The 19,915-nt window shown below is 39.3% G+C and overlaps 2 protein-coding genes across 3 annotated transcripts in view; both read right to left on the reverse strand.

The window, feature by feature from the left end:
- Window positions 1–12,700, reverse strand: part of LOC107833330 (uncharacterized) — a 26,469-nt gene extending 13,769 nt beyond the window's left edge. Inside the window, exons 1-5 of the mRNA XM_016662230.1 lie at window positions 12,591–12,700; window positions 11,647–11,738; window positions 2,221–2,296; window positions 1,364–1,404; window positions 964–1,249 (exon numbers count right to left, since the gene is read on the reverse strand). Coding sequence (XP_016517716.1) covers window positions 964–1,249; window positions 1,364–1,404; window positions 2,221–2,296; window positions 11,647–11,738; window positions 12,591–12,685 — 590 coding nt within the window. The 5' untranslated portion in view covers window positions 12,686–12,700. The remainder of the gene's footprint in view (window positions 1–963; window positions 1,250–1,363; window positions 1,405–2,220; window positions 2,297–11,646; window positions 11,739–12,590) is intronic.
- Window positions 12,701–14,082: 1,382 nt separating this feature from the next.
- On the reverse strand, window positions 14,083–19,367 carry cunh5orf63 (chromosome unknown C5orf63 homolog). 2 transcript variants are annotated; one of them, XM_007574916.2, is made up of 4 exons: window positions 19,106–19,367; window positions 16,455–16,551; window positions 15,391–15,447; window positions 14,083–14,326 (listed from the first exon to the last, which is right to left on the reverse strand). In XM_007574916.2, the coding sequence occupies exons 2-4, from the start codon at window positions 16,548–16,550 to the stop codon at window positions 14,156–14,158; spliced, it is 324 nt and encodes a 107-aa protein (XP_007574978.1). In that variant the 5' UTR covers window position 16,551; window positions 19,106–19,367; the 3' UTR covers window positions 14,083–14,155. The 2 variants fall into 2 exon arrangements, with proteins under 2 accessions (XP_007574978.1, XP_007574977.1); XM_007574915.2 differs by having other exon boundaries at window positions 16,455–16,555; window positions 19,106–19,361.
- Window positions 19,368–19,915: the final 548 nt, after the last annotated feature.

The following is a 19,915-nucleotide window of genomic DNA, read 5'->3' on the forward strand; positions in this document are numbered from 1 at the left end:
TTTTTAGACAATTAATCGTCCAGCAAAATTTGTTATCGTGACAGGCCTACTTGAGGAGTTCCTCAAGAGTTTGTTTTAGGCCCTGACCAGTTCTTGCTGTACATTCTGCTTTTAAATCCTCAATAACCACAAGATTTATTTTCATTCTTATATAAATTACATATTAGCATAGCTGCCATTGGAAAAAGCACAAGATCTTTGTGCTTTTTGCAGCACAAAGATCTTGTAATCTCAAAATGCAACATTTCTCCTCAAGAGAAGTTTGTCTTGCAAAATACTACCTAGCTGCCTTTTATCATGTCACTTTGTCTGGTTAAACATGTAAGCTGTTATTAATAGCCCCAGATATGAATGTATGCACTTTAAACCGTGTGTATCGATGTCTGACTCTTGATTTTCCTGGATTAGTCTTTATTGGTTGACAGAGTCGACTAATCCCAGCTGCTCATCAGGACGCCTGGCAGTATGAAAGCAAGGCAGAAGATGGAGCACAACAATGGAAAAAGAAGCTGACTTTTGTTAAGCTGTTTGTGCAGCAGCATTTTATGCTAATGGCAGAAAAAACAAATGGTGACAGAGGTAGAAAATATGCAAATAAAATGTTAATGGAATGATTTGACCTTCATATCCACAAAGAGCTAAAGGGCTAGTTCACCAAACACAGAATCACGACCTTACTTATTAAGTGCATTTCGAATTTAAAATATAAATAAATATTATAATGTTAAATAATAGAAAAATATTTGCGCTGATCAGTCCTGATCTGGATGATTCTACAATCAACAGAGATTTATAGTGGCCCAGAAGGGTCAACAAAACGCAAACAACAAAAACCAAAATGGAAGTTATGATACATTTTTTAGCTTAACTTTTGCTTTAGCATAACCATCACTCTAAAACAAAGAGTAGAAATATTTGTAGTATTACATTACTACTACTAGCAGACACTAACTAGGCTCTCACCTGTTTCCAGCAGGCTCCAGGTTTCTTTCTAAGACTGGACTCTTTGGACCTCTTAATGCTGCTTCTTCATCTAAACAGTTCTGTGAGCTCTCTGCCCAAGGAAAAGGATCATCGCTCTGCAGGATGCCTGCCTCCATCTCCCCTCTGCCTCCTGGTAAGCCTGAACACAGTGCAGCCGAGGCGCTCCTGATGGACGGAGGCGAAACAAGAGAGGCAGTTCTCCAGGCAGGGGACCGGTCAGAGCTAGGAGAGCAACAGACTGGTAACTCTGGAAGGCAGGAAGGGGCTGAAAGGCAGACACAAGAACAAGTCAGAAAAACAGGACAAAAAATATATCAGTGGGTTGGGAATTCTCTAAGTTGGTAGGAAAGAAGGGCGACGGGCAGACAGACAGACTTACCCTGAGGTGAGCTGTGGTCCAGACTCAGGCTACTTCCTGATCTGTAAACCATGGAGAACAGGGAGTCATGATTCTTAAACCCCTACAGATGCAGCATGTCTGCATCTGTAGACATGCAGCATCTGTATACCTACATACAGATTGTTGACAGTAAACGCATCAGATGTTTACCGTCAACCAAGACCAAAAATCAATCAGACTAGAATTCTTATAGTCTTCAGGAAGTCAGAGATTTAGCTGCAAAAATCCTGTAACTACCGCACCAAAGGTCCAGAGACTGACAGAATTCTGCTGTCTATAAACTCTACTGCTTCAGTTCTTATGCTGGCAGTTTATACAGAATAAATCTAACATGGAATCCCATGAGAATATTTGCTTAGAAATATAATAAACATCAATGAATGTGTACCTCCAAGGACATAAGTGTGACCTAGTCATGTTCCGTTTACCATTGCAATATCATGTTGACAGTGAAGCTACCAGAGATCATTCAGGTATGGGGATCACTCACTACTTTGCCTGAAAGAACTGCTGTAAATAAAGAGCTGGGTTAAAATTCTCCAGCTTCAACATTTGACCCCCAAAATGTGTGCAGAGTCACTCAGAAGTGTCTCAAAGTAAAACCAACAGAGAGACTTTGATCCAGAAGCTGATATCCTGAGAAGTCAGTGCTGTCAATACAAACACTTTCAATGAAGTTAATGAATTTCTCAACTAAAAATGTTTTAAGTTGCTAAAGTTTTGTATTAACAAACCGATAAGACAGCACTTAAACAGGAACGTGTGTGACGAACAAAATGCGTTTCATTTTTTAAAACTTTTGGCCATGACTGCAGATTGTGAGTGTGGTGCACCACCTGTTTGTGTTGCTAAGGTGATGCCTGGAAGGTGAAGGCAGGCGTTGACGCAGCTCCTCGTTTACTTTGGGATTAACTAAAAAGAAAATACAAGAAAAAACTCACAGGTTAAAGACAAACCGACAAACTGCACAGCTCCTAAAATCTGCTGTTTAAAATATCACTTCAGATTAGTTGTTATGATGAATATTTTTTTACCTACAGTAAAAAATAAATAAATAAATAAATAAAAATTGTTTAATATTTCTGTTTATATACATATGACACATTTTTTCTGGAGGCTAAAGCTAACGGCTACACGGTGCCGGGCCTCAGTTCATGAACATATCAGTTCAAGAAAACACTATTTTACAAACTTTTCAGTTCTTTCATTTTTTCATTAAAACAACAGATTTGAGGTGCATTCTGTCCTGCAGTAGAGGTTTCATATGAGGGAGCCACTGTTAGCCATCTTTATGGTGGTCAGTCTGTTTTAACACTGTTAGTTGGAAAACTAACATGAAGTTAAACAAGCGATTATCTAGAGCTACTAAGATACTGACTGCTCAAAACATATAGAAATGCTTTAAATAAATGTTCTGCTTACATCGTCTTTTGTCAGTCACATTACTTAAAGAGCCTGTCTAGATGTGCTTCTGAATAGAGGAAATAGTTTCTGAGCTAAAAATCATTTCTAAATTAAATTATGACCCTAAAGATCAGAATCGAATCGCGTCTCTAATGCCTGGTTTGGAATCGTCTCTTGATAATCTCAGAGTTAAAATAATGATCTACAGATCCAGATGCTGTTTTTATAATCTATCCACACTCAGTACAGAGATGCTAAAATGGATCATTTTTGTCAGTGTGCTCAAAATAACAGAAGAACTCTGCTTTTACAGGGACTCTTCACACACTCAGAAGCGCGATTGACTGGAAGACTAGAAAAATAATATTTCCACTTCTCTTCTTATTCATTATATCAGGCTCTGAGTCAGACCTGGTAACACCATCAAAGCATTTCTAAAGCCAGAGATCGTCGATCGATCACAAAATTCTGATCATCATCTTTCTAGAAACAATAATAACTGGCTGATATTAAACAGTACCACTCACTTATTATATCTGACTTTTTATTCCTAAATTTTCAGGTGAAAAACATGTCAGAAAATGTATGAAATTTTTAGAGTATACCTCATAAACATCGTTTTGGGCCCACCGTGAAAATATGACTGACAGCTGAATCACTCAGGTTTACCAAAACAAACCCCAAAGCTGGGGCTCTGGCAGAGCAGCAGCCGAATTGCAGTTAAAAAGACGTCTTTTCTTCATCACTTTGAAACTTTTCTAATTTCCTGCCATCCTCTGCCTCCCCATGCTTCTGATCTTTTTGTGGACTCAGAGCTAATTGATCGCTGCAGTTCTCCTTATTATTCATGTACAATTACAGATGTGATAATGTGCTTAAATCCTTCTAAATGACCGTTCATGCCTCGCAATCGCTTTGAAGTCTCGTCCAAGTTCAAAAAATCTGCAGAAAAAAGGGAAAACACAAAGGCCAATCAGAGAGGCAATCTGCATAAACCAATCAGAGGAGAAGGGGGAAGACAAGGGGAGCTGTGCGTCCCCCTGCCTCCGCCCTTTATTTTTACGGAATATCAACTAAAGTCCATTAATTTTTTAAGCTGTATTTAATACATTTTGTTCTGAAAGTTTGGAGCTGTGAGTGCCGGGTGTTCCAGCTGACTGCATGAATATTAATGATGGTGTTACGATGATTAAAGAGGCTTCAAGTCAAATCCAACACAATCCGCCTGTGATCCGGCCCGCCGTCACCACACTGCCACCACGCCGCACATGAATTTAGATATGGACATTAAGCCAAGGATAGAGACGACACACACAGGATCCTCACCCCTCCTTCCACCGATACCCCCCGCCTCCTGCACCACATACACGTATGCTGAAGAGAGAACATACAGTAAGTATGATTCACAACATGGATCCTGTCATGAATACCACAGCTTCAGACCTGAGGTTCGTCCTGTTATCCTGACAACCAAACAACACAACCACTAGGCTTCACTTTCCATAGATAGGTTACTGAGACCAAGCAGTTATATATTTTCAGTTACATACAACCATTTAAATGTTTCTCCACTGAATGCATGAGGTTCTATAAACCAATCAATCTCCTGCTGGCTTGTTAGCAGCTGCATGATTCTTAGAACTCTTCAGTCATGGTTGGATTCCAGCTTCAAATATACAATCCTGATCCAAAGTTTAGCACTTATAATTATTCACACTTTAAAAGAAGCAGAATTATGCATTTTCCAGGCACATAGTGGCATTTATAGCACAATCAAGTAATTATGTTACCTTCAATTGTTCTAAAAATGTTGTATATATCGAATATGACTTTGTAGTTTAACACTTTGAAAATGGGCCTCTGTCTCTTTAAAAACAGCTGCTCTTTCTGAAACTCCACCTTCAGGAAGTCATCACAATATGGCTCCTCTGTTAACCCTTTAACAATATCTGAGAAGTAGCTTCTATAATGAGCTTAGCAGGACGGGGGTTCCACCAGGTGTTTGCCAATTGCTGCTGGCTAGTCTGAAGGAGCTGAGTGAGGGAGTCAGGGGGGAGGGCTGCTCTGTGGGAGAACCTTGGAAACTGCAGCTGTGAGGAGGAGCTGCGCCTTGAAGGCGGGACTACATCCAACCAGGCATTTTGCACAGCTGAATGGTTGCCATGGGAATTAAATTATTTCTCAAACAAGCTTGAAAGAATCAGAGCAATACTTCAGGTATGTTTTTGATGACATAACATTATAAAACGATGTAAAGGTCAAAAAAGTCAAAACACCTTTAAATCAGGATCACCTATTTAGAGTTGCTTTTATTCTTAATAGCTAGAACAGTGGTTCTTAACCTTTTTTGAGGTACTGAATCCCCCAGTTTCATATGCGCATTCACTGAACCCTCCTCCCCCCCCTTTTTACTTAAAGATAAACCTTTATGACATTTTAAAAATAAGTCATATTTACAATAAAAATGACTTTGTGCAACCTGTTTTGTTCACTTCATGTTTAAACAACTTCAGCACCCGATAAAAATTTTAACAGAAAACGCTGAAATCCACAGTGTATTTTTCCAATGTCAATGTATATTAAAAACAATAAGACTCTACAAATGCGCCAGCCACCTGAGTGGAAAAAGACACAGCTAAACCTGTGATGCATTTCGATAAGGTCAGAAACGAAGGAAATTCTTCAGTGAGAATGTTTGTTTGCGCTTCAGATTCAACAATGTTTCATAGAAGATAGATTCTCATCCACAAATGACCTTTAATAAAAGGTTAAACAATCAAAGAATCACTTCAAATTAAACTAAATAGTTCAACCTCAACATATTGTTACAGACTGAAATAGTCATACGTGTTGAAGTTTTAAAATTATACTACTATTATTGTTGTTATGCAACCAAAAAAGTTTGTTTCTGACAGGAAATGAGACGTGGATCTGTCAAAAGATCATAAAATAACATAAACAGGGTTTCGATTTACAAAGAACTAAAATTATGGCTGTGTTTAATTGACGTTTTGTTCAGTTTATCCCCTTCTAGAAAAAAATGACTGAAAACATCTTTATGGGTATTACAGGATATTTTGATGATTTATCACTGATGATCAGATTTGCAGAATCCTTGTTCTCACAGTCTGACATCATAGCAGAACCAGCACTTCCTGTCTCAGCTCAGGGTTACATTTCAGAAGTCACACAGTCCCTACTGTGAAGTATGGAGGCGGCAGCATCATGATGCGGGGATGTTTAACAGAGAGAGGTTGATGCACTCTGCAAAATAGATGGCATCATGAGGAATATTGGTGAAAATGATGCAATCATACAAACAACAGGTTCTGGTTCCTTAAATAATGAAATAAGAAAATTAGCAAAAATAAATCCCATCATTGCAAAATTAATTCGGCCAAAGGAAACATTTCCAAATCAGTTTAACACAACATGAAATGTTTGAAACAAATACTTGAATTAAATACAACTGTCAGGTTAGTAACCGTTATATACTCAGCTACCTGCTGAACAGCGTTAAAGCCGTGAAAATAATGAAATATGTCCAGATTTCATGTAGTTCAGTTTATGTTTCCTCATACTGTTCTCACCAAAAACAGAAATACATGCAGACGGTGGAGTTACCCTCCGTCTACTCTATAGTCCACTCTTTGTCCAGCTGCTATAGCATTAGGTATAATTGTAGAAAATGTGGCTGCTTTGTTCTTATGACAAAGAGATTCCTTCGAATCTTCTGATCCGAAAACACTTTTGTCGACACCAGTCATCCTCAAGGACACAGAAGTCTGGTTCTGATGAGGCAGAGGTTCTGGTTGGATAGAGGGTTAAAGGTGTGAAGGGCAGCGCTGGGTAGAATAGATGAAGGGTCAGAGTTCAACTTTTAGTACTTCTCAATGAATTGAAGTCAATGCACTGTTCTGAAAAAGCAAAGCAGAGAAAGCTTGCATGTGTGTGTGTGTGCATGTGCACCAGGTTCTTATGTCCTTGTGGGGATCTATTTCTGTCTACAATGTTGGGTTGTGGGGACCACTGCTCCTTGTAGGGACATTTTCTTGGTCCCCATGAAGGGAAATGCCGTTTTGGCAATAGAGACTGCGCGTGCACGCGTGCATGTGTGTGTGTGTGTGAGTGAGTGCATGTAGACACTTTAGAGTTAGCGGCTAGGTTTACAGGTATGCTGTGGATTAAAGTTTTGGTTAAGGTTACAAACAAACAAATGTGGATGGTTAGGGGAGGTGTTTGGGTTAGACATCAGTGCAGTTAGTAAAATAAATGGAAGCCAATACAAAGTCCTAATATGGGTAGAAATACGAACTTGTGTGTGTGTGTGTGTATTTGTATTTGTAGACCACCCACTTAGCAGATTAAAGACTGTTCATACAATCGTCTTCTCTCTCTCTCCTCTTATTCACTCTTTAGTCTGCTTTGGTCAATAAATTAAAGCTCTTAAACACACTGTGCATGTATAAAGTGTGTGTGTGTGTGTGTGTGTGTGTGTGTGTGTGTGCGTGTTCACATGTGTGTGTGCGTTCTCGATGAAAAAAGAGCCTTTGATAGATCCCAGCTCAAAGGTCCTACACTTTTAAAGCTGACACCTGGTTTGTTTCGGATTATTAGACTTTATTTTTTGTGGACTGTTTCTGAACACTATAGGAACTATTTGTCGAGCCTCTCACTCTCTGGATCATACCAAGATACCGTTTTAAAAATGTTGTCATCATCTTTGACTCAAACGTCCTTTAAATTAGAGTTGGGATCTGGTAACATTTGGTCTTCTTGGATCAACAACAAGCTGAGGCAATAGGTCCATCCAATAACCAAGACTTCATTGTCCTCCATGCAGAATGTCCTATCTTGACTCACTGCACTTTGATTTTATTTGTGAGTGGAGAGCTGGGCTGGTCTCTGGTACAGCAATGGACCATCTCAAGTCTAACCTAAAGAGATTGAGATAGAGATTTCTTTATTTCAATAGATAACTTCTCATCAGAGCAGACAGAAGTCACATATGGGGTACCTCAAGGTTCAAATCTAGGACTCCTCTTATTTAATATCTATAAGCTCCTACTATCTTAGGTTATAACAAGAAATAAGATTAGTTACCATACGCATATGACACACACCTCTACATTATGAATCAATCCAAAATGGAATTTTTCAGCTGAACAGAAACAAAAATTTAATTATATTTGGCCCTAAAGAGGAACAATCTAGAGACAACGCACAGCTTCAGTTGTTACAGCTAGAAACTAGAGATCATGCTGAAATCTGGGTGCATTGATTGACTACAACCTAAACCTTCAGAGACACATAAAGACAGTTACAAAGTCGGCTTTCTATCACTTGAATAACATTTGTAGGATTAAAGGGTTTGATGTCTCAGCAAGATCTAGAGAAACTCATCCATGTGTTCATCTTTAGTCACATTGATTACTGTATGGTTCTGCTCTGTTTACAGAACCAGAACCAAACATGGAGAAGCAGCATTCAGCTTCTATGCACCACAAATCTGGAACAATCTTTCAGAAAACTGCAAAATAACTCAAACACTGAGTTCCTTTAAATCTAGACTAAAAATCCATTTGTGTAGAGTTGTCTTTGATCAAGAAGAACTGAAAAAAAAATATTTCAGCCTGGATTCCAACCTTCCATTGCCTCTTCTTTTCAAATGATGTTTATTATTATTATTATTGTTCATTATGTTCCATTTTCATCATGTACAGCACTATGAACTGGTTTGCTGCTAAAATCTGCTATACAACTAAAGTTGACTTGGAATTTTGTCAATAATGAAAAAGTTATTGAACTATTGGATGTTAAAATATCCACTGTATGATGAAAAAAAGAAGAAAAGTTGAATTAGGTTGCAGAAGGATAAATTCAAAGCAGAAAGACAAAAACATAGTTCAGTTCTTTACATTTTCTTGATATCATGCAGCCCGGCTTCTGACCAGACTGGAAATAATTACCTACATTATGATTTCAGATTATCTGAACAAATGGAAGTTGTGTTTGCAAAAGAAAAAGAACAAAAAGGTTTTTAATAAATTGGTGTTAATTAAAATATAGGGTAAAGCCTGGTTGGATCAGCACACATGTGCCAAACAGACCGAGCCTTGTTTTATACCTGAACAGCGGCAGAATGTTTATGTGCAGAACCGAGTGTGGACCTGTGGTCCGCTGTGCAGCTTTAAAACCCGACAGCACAGCAGCAGACATGTCTGCAGGATTCCCTCTGAGGAGACGGGATAGCCCAACAGCTCAGCCGTTAAGGTGCATTCAGGGACAACCTGTACACCGGACCGTGTACAAATCAAACAACTTCAAAGTGACAACAACTTTTTTTAATTCTCAACCAGCAATGCAAACTTATTGAAAAATTCCTAAATGACAACCTTGACCCTCTTCACGTGGTTGTATTACTGCATAACTTATACACAATATCTGCTGATATTCATTAATTAACTGAAAATCTCCAGTCAGTTCATTACAAGCATCTCTTCAAAGCTCTAAAACATAATAAAATATAACTATTTTAGCCAATTTGAAAAATTCTTTCTTCACTCCTGAATAAAAGTTAAACAGAAATTACTTCTTTTGATTATAGTGAGATTAAAACCAAGTCACGTACTAAAGCTAGGTTCCATTTAGGTTCCGTTTATTTTCATAATCAGGCTTACGCAAATGTCCAATTTTGGTAATTTTTCCTAGACAGAAACACGTTGAATATTGTTTACATTGCTGGTGTTGTTGCATCTAAAGAAAAATAACTTTTTAATCAAGACTAAAGCTGATGAGCTGAACCAACACATTCATTAAAAGGAGCAAACAGACAATGAATTTAATCCATGTCTGTTATATATTATAAAGTTTTAAATCTATGTTTCAGCTTAAACCTTTACAATACATAAAGGTATTTATGAGCACCTAGAAATGCTTGTTAATTATTGTATTAATAGTTAAACTCAGAATAAGTGCTTCCATTTTTCCACAAATGCAAATGACCTTGGCTCTGTCTGCCTCACATAAACAAGACACCATTAATATACTAATGCTCCATCTCCCGTCGTAGCTAACCGACAGACGCCATGTTCCTGGACCGGGTTATAAAGTTGTAATTACAAATGTCATACCGATAATAACTACCTAATCCCATCCAAAAATCAGCCAGGTTCAACCTCACAGAATTCATCCCACAGTTGGTTTACTCCAGCTATGACCAGTCCTGAGATGCAGTTGCAGTTCCACTGTGCTGCCAGCAGGAGCAGCAGCAGTTAGAGTAGCAGGAACTCAACCTCAGCAGATGCTTGATAAAAGAGATCATTTAGAGATACTGAGAAACAACGGCCACAAAAACCTGAGAGAAACTTAATGTAAAAAAAATAAAAAAAGAAAGAAATCTGAAAAACGTGGTGTGCATTTCCACTCATCCCCCATGAGTCAATACTTTCGCTACAGGTTGATTAGAGGTTTTACACGTCTAGAAACTAGAATTTTGGCCTAATTTTGTTTTAAAAATTGACTTTATTTTGGCTACACTCAATCTTTCCCTCAACTTACACAAGCTCCTGTCCTCCACCCAGAATGTTGCCGCCACCACTAGGTGTCACTGTAGGAATGGTGTGTTCAGAGTTGCTGTGTGGGGTTAGTTTTGCGTCACACTAAAATGACTTTTCTCCACATCGCCGCTGTAAAATCCAAAAACTATGAATCGGACTTCTTGTGACTTTTTTCCAGATTCCACCACCTGAGCAGTGGATCTCTGCAGCTCATCCAAAGTTAGCACAGGCAGCTCCTGTTGTCCTACATTCTAACTTTACTTTAAACTTCTCCACTTCCTCCCTGGTCTGTTGCTGGCCTGATTGGTCTCCATGGCGCTGCTCTCTGCCTGATGAACCTCTGAGGCCAGAAACACAACAGCTTTATTTACAGTGTTTACAGATTGGATGACCTCTAAAGGCTACTGATAGATTTTATGAAGATGGTGGTGTCGAGATTTTTGTCATGTGGACTAAATTGTCAATAAGTTATAATTCAGATAAACTTAACATCAAAACAAACATGTAATATTTGAATGAAACAGAGTAACGATGTTATCTGGAAAAGGGATCTTGCTTTTACACCTTATTAAAAATGGCTTATAGGTTCCTATAAGTTGGTTTTTAGGGGTCAACTCTTCTAGTTTGGTCAGCAATAAATGCTGATGGCTCAACAACAACAACAATTGGATATGATCTCTCTTTCTTCAAATATACTTGCTGTATAAAGTCACATTTAATAAAATGCTGCTCCCAAGTCTGCATTTTGAGTAAAAGCTGGTGAATGTTTGTGGTTCTTTTTACAATGAATTGAAAATTAAAGGAAAACTCAGAGCTGATATTTCCAAATATTTTCTATCTGAAATAAAAATAAAAAATCTTCCTCAAAAACATTAAAAGGTTTCCATCGGCATCATTCGATCGCATTTGGGATTAACAAAAACCATTGAAAGGGCCAGAAATGCCCCCTAGGCTACTCTTTGAACAATTTGATTTATGGGGTTTCGGATAAAAAGAGGTTGAATGGGATTTTTTGAGTATTATTATTAAATACATTTTAAAAACCATTGTACACAAAATCATGGAACGTTCCATTAAAACATATTCCAGGTTGACAAAATGTGAAACATCAACAATTCAGAGTGGAATATAAAACTAAACTATTTCAAAAGAGGGAAGCCCAGTTATAGTCAGCAGATCACCTACGGTGTCAGCGTAATGGCGTTTGAAGGAGCACAGCGCCCCTACATGGACAAACTACTGCATTGCAGATCTGATGAGTTACAGTGAGATTGCCGTTGAAAACACGTGGGAATTTACCTCTGTACATATCCACCAGCGAGTCCCTGAGTTCCTTCTTGGAGGTCCATGATGGAGAACTGATGACGTTTGGATCCTCCAAACTCTTTTCTCTGAAAAACAAACAAAAAAACAGAAAACACATTAGATTCACAATCACAATTCCAACACTTGTGTGTGATATACATTTTAAAACAGTACAAAACGTGTCACATGTTCATTTGTAAAAAAAAATTTGAGACATCAAACATACCTGTAAGTAAAATATTTCCACAGCTATGATTTCAGAAATGGTCCAGTCAGAAGCTTAAAGCGCCTGACTGCTTGATGGTCCACATCATCCTCTATAACCTCCTCCAACTACATCAAACTACTCACAATATTCTCATGTTTGGCACACGGACTGAAAAGCAGCAAAGAATATGAGCAAACATTGACTTCCTGTCTCCTTAAAGCAACCAAGCATGGAGACTGGACCCGGTGTGGAACAAACACAGACAGGTCAGACCAGTTCACCTTCCAGTAAGACTGGTCACACTGCCGGATGAATCAGTTCACTACGCTGGTCCCCAGCTATGCCATACACGTGATGACATTAGGTCACATGGACCCAGATACTTCCTGGATGTTGACTCTGTATCTCAGTAACTTAGTATTCTGTTAGCATATGGATCTCAGTCCATGCAGGTCAGATTTTCCAGTCCCTCTGGCTAAAGAAAAGAACCAAAAAAATCTAAAACATTTCAGTCTTCAGTCATGTATGTAAATGGCATAATGCATAATTGCTTTATTACATATTAAAACAAAATGCTGAAGTTCTTGGCCATTACATTACTGATGTCTAAACATTATCAGTGATGACTTCCTGTCATCCTTCAGTTTTTGGTCACCAGGAGTATTTTATTCTGCGTTTGCTGCCAACAGATGAACCACAGAGAACACACCAGACAGGGTTTGGTTCTTACTCCAGCTGCTGCTGCAGATCACAGATCTTCTTCTTGGCTTTCTGCAAAGCAACCTGAACATCCACAGATCTGCTGCTGTAACTGCTAGACGCCATTACATGAAACAGACTTCTCCATGACAACCACCCTCTGCCCCCCCACACACAAAACATCACAAAATACCACTTCCAGGTCACATAGAAAGAAGCTGGGTTGGGATTGGCTGAGAGCCGGTCCTGCTCCACTTTCAGGCTAAATATTAATGAGCTCACTGGATCGGAGCCATGTGACTCAGGTGTCATGTTCAGACACATTTCTCATCTTGTTTGACAAATTGGTGAAGGTTTGCCTGGAGTTTTGTCTGCCCAAAACATGAAGACTGGTTTAAGTAAAACATGACAATGTCTTGGTTTCTAAACAGTTTCTTCAGGAGATACAAGGTTTACTGGAAAGCTGTGGCACTCTCTGTACAACTCTTCCACATTATCTTTTGATGAAGGGACTCTATTGATGTATTGGTCAACCGTTTGTTGCCCAAAGAGCTCTGTACTGTGGGATCTGACACCAAGTTATTAACAGCTTGTTTGAATTGAACCCTCCACAGATCAGACTTGTTTGTCCGGAACATCCCAGAGATGCTGGTGTGGATTGGGAAGTGGGGAATTTGGATTATACATCAAAATCTCAAGCTCTTTGATGAGCTCCCTTAAACATTCTTGAAGCATTTTTAGTTTGCTGCAGGCAGCGTTGTCCTGCTATAAGAGACTGTAGCCTTTAGGAAAGACCGTTTCTACGAATGGGCACACATGGATTGTAGTAATACCTTGGTTTTAAGAACCATCAACATGGACAGTAGGACTCAAGGATATCTAGCCGAACAACATCCATTCCATCACTGGTTACGCCCTCTAGTCTTTTCCCCATACTGCATCCTACTGTCTTTTGTTCTGGGTAAGTGATGAACTCCCTGGGGAAAACTTGATTTATCAGTTGTCCACTTCTGATGCCCATGTGTTGGTTGTTGCAGCGGTGGGAGTGTTCTGCATGAGCACCGTAGCTGGTCTGGCTATGTAGACCAGTGTTTTCTAAAACTTTTCAACATTTTTAGCTACAGTAGATGGTTTCTAGGATCAGAACACACAGGCCAGCCTTTGCCAACTAAATGAATCTTGATGGCCGATGTCCACGTTCACCTCTCTTCCTTACTTGGACCAGTTTTCATAAATACCACTCCAGACTGGGAACATCCTGTTCCTTACAAGGGTTTGGTCACAATTTCACCCAAAACCCTCATTCCTTCAACAAACGATGCTTATATTCTGCCCAATATACCCATTGGTTAAAATCTCTCATCTTAAAGACAAGGATATTTCACTTGGTTAAAGATCCACCCTGTCCTCATGACTGGATATTTGTTGTATGAGCTAAGATGAGAACAACTCCACAGGAGGAAATATGTCCAAATAACAAAATTAGGCAAACACAAGCTGACAGACAGAAGACAACCAATGAATTATTGGGAAGTTGTTTTTATTGATAATTAAAATAGACATTAGCTCAAATAACTAAAACACAAAAGATTCTCATCACATGTTTTTCTTCTCAATATCTTGAAGCAGTTTGTCCAGCAATGCAGCATCCACTCCGTGTTTCATCAAATATTGACCATTCAGGTGGAACACTGGTATGTCCCACTTGTACTTGTCCCACCACTGCCTGTTTTCTGGGAGACTGATGTCCACCTGCTGCAGGATAAACTACATGAAGCACAGAGAGACGGACAGGTCATCAACAGAAACCAAGGGTGGAAATAATTACAGTAGAGGTGACCGATTATTACATGGCTTTTACGATGGTCAAACAAAAGAAAAGCTATGGCTACCATGTGATAATGGGGATGAGATTAACTTTGAAAATCTTAAAACTTATCCACAGACCTTTGCTGTTTGAACTATATGGTTTGGAGGTCTGCAGTCATCAACTCTGTAGGAAGTTGGTGACGTCAGTATCCTCCATCTCTGGGATTTTACATGGTTGACCACTACGATTCCTTCCTCGGCCCTCAAGGAATCATAATCTTAAATGGGAATAATTGCAAATTTTCTGTATTGAACTGAAGCTGCAAAATAAATTGAACTGTGGTATATTTACTCAAGGTTATCATACATCCCATGTAGAGATGGACCGATCTGATAATAATGTCTATATCCATCCTGATATTTTAAAAAATTCTAGATGGGGCATCGGTGACAATGTGTGCAATCCATAAGAACAGATCTATTCAGTCTAATTCTATGCTTTGTAGTCTGAACAACATCAAGCTTTATTATTTTTTACATTATAAGAAGGAAGCAAAGGTTTGTTGACGTTTATTTTTACATGTCTGACCAAGGTAGTCAACCTGTTGGTTAGTGAGTTTCAGTTTCTTTATCATTTATTTTTCATTGCCTGTTCTACTCCTAACTGCACTGACTGAACCAATGAAAGTTGTTTTCACATGATTGACCAGTTTTGTGAAGTTTTATTAAAGTGTGATGTACTGGTACATTGTTGGTAAATAAATTTGTAATTCAGTACATTTAAGACCTGTGTTTTAAAAAGCATGTTTTAAGTCAATTCATCTTGGTTCTTCCGTATCAAATTGGTATCAGCCGATGCTGAACCTCATATCTCTATGGGAAGTGAAAAAAAGTGGATTGGTGCTTCCCTACTCCCATGTCTACTGTGGCCTGGCCACTGAAACAGATTTGAGAGAAAACCAAATGTAGGTTGAGGAACATCAGAAATTAACTAGAAGTTGGTAGAAGAATTAAATTCTCACCCTGTGTTTGAATGGCTGCAGCAGCTCTTTAGCTTCATCACACAGTGGACATGGATCCTGCAGAGAGAAAAATCAGTTTGAATTTATTCCTGTTTATAGGTCATCTCACTGTACATAAATACTAACAAGATGTATATATTTAACACCACTGAAGTAACAAACTAAATATTAGAGATGCACCGATCAGGGATTTTCTCAACCTCAAGTTTTTATAAAGATTGAACCAATTTTAGCTTGTCCGGTTTCTATAGTTAACAATCTAAATATTATTTATTTTATGTAAGCAGCCGAGGTGATTGTAAAACAGGGTCTTATGTAAAAAAAAATATATATATAAAAAATATAAAATGATTTATATTTCACATTTACACTGTCTGAGGGGGGCATTACTAACTGCAAACATCAGTCTCTGTGTCAATTAAAAAAAGATGTAGATCCTTACCTTGGCTAAAAGATTTCCAAAAAGCTGCCAACAGAAGAATCAAACAGAGTACCTTTGCTCCAATACATTCAGCCTCCCCTGGTTTCTATGGATACCAAATCACTCCTCCAATTCGACGAAAGCATACAAAGAGCTGTCTTGAGGTGGGAGGCCCAAATGTCAGGTAAGAATCGACCAAAACCGCAAAAGTTTCAAAAAGGTAGAGGAGCAAATTGACCAGTGTCAGTTCCAGTTATTGCTCTAACGGACCTGTTCTTCCTCTGCCTTGGTTTTAAAACACCAGAGTCAAACTTTCGGCTTTTGTCCCTCAATAACACCTTCCACATAGAAGAGTAGTGAGAGCAGCTCGACCCGGCAGGTTGGCTCAGGTATGGCGTCTTCTCTGATTGGAAAAAAATAATCAGATTTTTGAGTTTCCAACCAAACTTTCACCAATCAGTTTGGTGAAAGTGGGCAAAAATAAATAAATAATAAAAAAATAATAAAAAATCTTCCGATTCCAGTCGGTAGCCAATGTCACGGTGCATCTCTAACAGAAATGTTGCTTTCTATTATGAATGGAAAAAAATACCCTCACTCTGTGGGGTGAAATGAGGCATGTTGGGTTTTGTGACAGTGTTACCTTTGTGAACAGAGTGAGAGTAGGTAAAGATCTGGATGAAAACATCCTGCAGAGCTGCAGAGCAGGACGGCCACACAATGTCCTGTGCATAGACATCCTGTCTGAGAACAGAGATGTTAAAGGGGTTAATTCCAGGCAGGAGGCAATGCTCTTGAATTTTTACACACTGAACCAAGCTTCCTACGAGACCTGAATGAACATTACATTTGCAAAAAGTTTCTGGTGAGATCCACTGAGCTTTCACAGTACCCAGGTAGTTCCTAAACAGCCTAACCAGTACTGTTTTATTTGACGTGACTGGCGTCTTCTAGATCTTGGCAAAGTGGTGATACATCCTATAGTTTTGAATATCCATCAATCCATCACCCACAATCACTTCTAGTCATATTTTTCCACATATCCAGGATCAGGTTCAAGGATAACGGGTCCAGGAGGAAAAGACAACATCCCTGTCAACAACAACACTCTCCGTCAACAACAACACTCTCCGTCAACAACAACACTCTCCAGTTCATTCTTGGGGCCAATGCAAAGAAGCAGCAGCTCAACTCTGAGCTCTAGTGTCCTAAGATGTCTGGCACCTCTACAGATGAACCTCCTTTCAGGCACTAACATCCAGGATCTTGTTTACTGTACATGAGAGTGGGAACATAAATAGACTGGAAAATCAAAAGTTTCACTTTTTGGTCAGCCATTCCCTCATACAAACAAACCAGAACAAAGCCTGGATTACTGCAGACCGAGACAGAAACCATCAGTTCATCTCCCACTTCAATCTACTGTCACTCAAGAGCAAGAAAACAAGATACTTAAACTCCTCCACCAGAGGGAGCAGTCCACCTTTATCCAGTCAAGAACCATGGCCTCAAACTTAAGAGCAGCTCCAGTGTACACCGAAGGTCATGGTCTGAAAACGGCAACAGAAACACACCATGTGCAGAAAACAGAGACGAAACCCTGATGTTTTCACACCAGACACTCTCCTCTCTACAGTTCCGCCTTGAGATCCTGTCCATGAACCCCCAGGAGACAAGGGACACACAGACACACACACACACACACACACACACACACACACACACACACACCCGGAGGAGTCCATCACACACAGGGAGCAATTTGACTACCTGTTGAGAATGCAGCACAATTCTTGCTTTGGTTTATACAAGGAGAAGTTAGCCTAGGTCCAGGCTCTGTCAGGTTAAAGAACATTCTGGAATCTTCAGTTCTAGTTATTTATGTGGACTGGAGAAAAATCCAGTAAGAAAGATTGTATTAAGTATGATAAATGCTCTACACACACCCACACACTTTCTGGTGACACCAGTCAGATTAAATTACCATTACAGTATATTGTTGTCCCAGTAATTTAAAAAAAAAAATCTAAAATCAAACAAATACATAGTGTCAAAAAGTCTTAGTCAAAGTTCCAGATGAAGTGTAACATTTACTGAAAAAAAATATATAAAAGACGTTATATTCTTTGAGTAACGCTGCATTGACAAACAGCTCAGTCCTTTGAATTCATGAACAGATATTCTAACCGGCCATGTTTAGGAGGGGTGGCCGATGTGACAGGCAGTAGCATGAAGTTTGTTGATGATTATCAACAAAGGAGGAGATCACTTATTGATCCTCATTTACACTCCAATGCACCAGCACAGTATTCTGGAATTAGCCATGCATGTGCTGTCAACAGGCCGGCCAGCTCTGACACACATCCCATGTCCAACATCATTAAACTGCGAGTGGAATTCAGATCAAGAAGAGGAAAAATTAATGAATTCAAACAATGTTGAATGGAATTGTGATTTCTTTAAGCCTGCTTTGTGTTGTCAGGCAATTAATTGCCGCCAATTGCTGCAGCAATTTATCTGCCACAACAATTAGTATAGCAGATAAATTGAACCATGTTAAAATGTGATTAGTCACATTTCATTATTGATTTTAAATTATATTCCACATAGGATCAAGTTGGTTTGGATAGCGTTTTTACGTAATACATACAACTTTAGATTTACTAAGTTAGTTCTGATATAACAGTTTAATTGCCAATATGATAAAAGTGAGACGAAGAAAAATAGCTGTTTTACTTATTTGCATTATTGTTGTCAGCATTATTTGGTCTGTATTTTTGGTTGAGTTTGGACCCAGGCAGCAGATGAACGTCTGGAATTCCTTCCAACCAGCTCTGTGGTTGGAATGATTCCTGCCCACCAGCAGCTGCAACAGCAATGAGAGTCTAAAAAGTCCGTTAACTGCAGATTCGTTCGCAGAATTAGGCTTGTGTTAACGTCGTTTGTGTTTTTCTGCCACATATTGAAGCAGCTGACTGAGCGCCTTCCAGCAGGAGCGATTTCAGAACTGTTGTAGTTTAACGGACTGAAATTCACCTGGAGGTTTGTTTCAGTCACGGTGCTTAAAGCAACAGTTTCAGGATGGAGACAGACTGGAACAGCTGTCGCGAAATGCGACCTTCTCTGTCCGGTTTTACACACTAATTGCTGGGTCAGGAAAGTCACCGGAGTCAGCTGCGCCTCTTTTGGAGCCACAATGGCTGCAGGACTCTGCTCTACTCGGGTCCACAGCTCACAGTCAGAGGAGCCTGCCCGGTGGAACAACAACAGCAGCGGCGGCTGGAAAGCTTTTACCTGCTTAGTGAGGTCCTTCCTCTGCTCTCTGTCTGCTGCCAGCGGTGTTTGGAAACGTGATATACCAACAACCCATGCACGGCCACATGGAGAAGAAGAAGAAAAGCAGAACGAGTGTCCCACAGTGAACGACGGGCTCCCTCTGCTGGCCTTAAAAAGCACAATATGAGCGAGGAATTAACCGGTGGGTCATTTTAATTGAAATTGTGGACTTTATTTTCACTCGTGGAGTATTTTCAAGAAATAATTAGACAAAATGACTTTTTTAGGGAGCAGCCAGGTGATTTGTTATATTCTATGCTTTTTTTTTACTCTACTGGCCAGGAATGTTGGTTATGAGAGGGGAAAGGTCAATAGGTTGTGATTCAAGCCTATGACAGCTGCTTCAAGGACTGAGGCCTCAGGACAGGGGTCGTGAGCTTTGTGCCTGTGTCACCGCCGTGCCACATATTCCATAATTTTAAGTGTAAAAAAAGACATTGTTTCTCAGAAAATGTTCATCTGTGATGAAATTATCTCAACTTATGTTAGGGGTAAATAATGAGTGATCTTACATACTAAGAAAATGGGAAGACATAAGGGAAATTATCCAATATTGGGAAGAGAATCCAGGACACCTGCCTCGATTACTAAGGTCTTTGCAAAATCATCCCTTTAATCTGAATTTTTCTTCCATGTGCAGCCAGGTGCTTTGTTTTATTCTACAAAGAACTTTGTAGGACAAAAAAACAAAAATCCTTCTGTCCAAGACATTTCATATTTCATGAGAACTCAAAGGCAGAACTCCCGGAACGTTGTCATAGATCCCTC

This window comes from Poecilia formosa, unplaced genomic scaffold (assembly GCF_000485575.1).
Source record: "Poecilia formosa unplaced genomic scaffold, Poecilia_formosa-5.1.2 Scaffold364, whole genome shotgun sequence".
Classification (NCBI taxonomy): Eukaryota; Metazoa; Chordata; class Actinopteri; order Cyprinodontiformes; family Poeciliidae; genus Poecilia; species Poecilia formosa.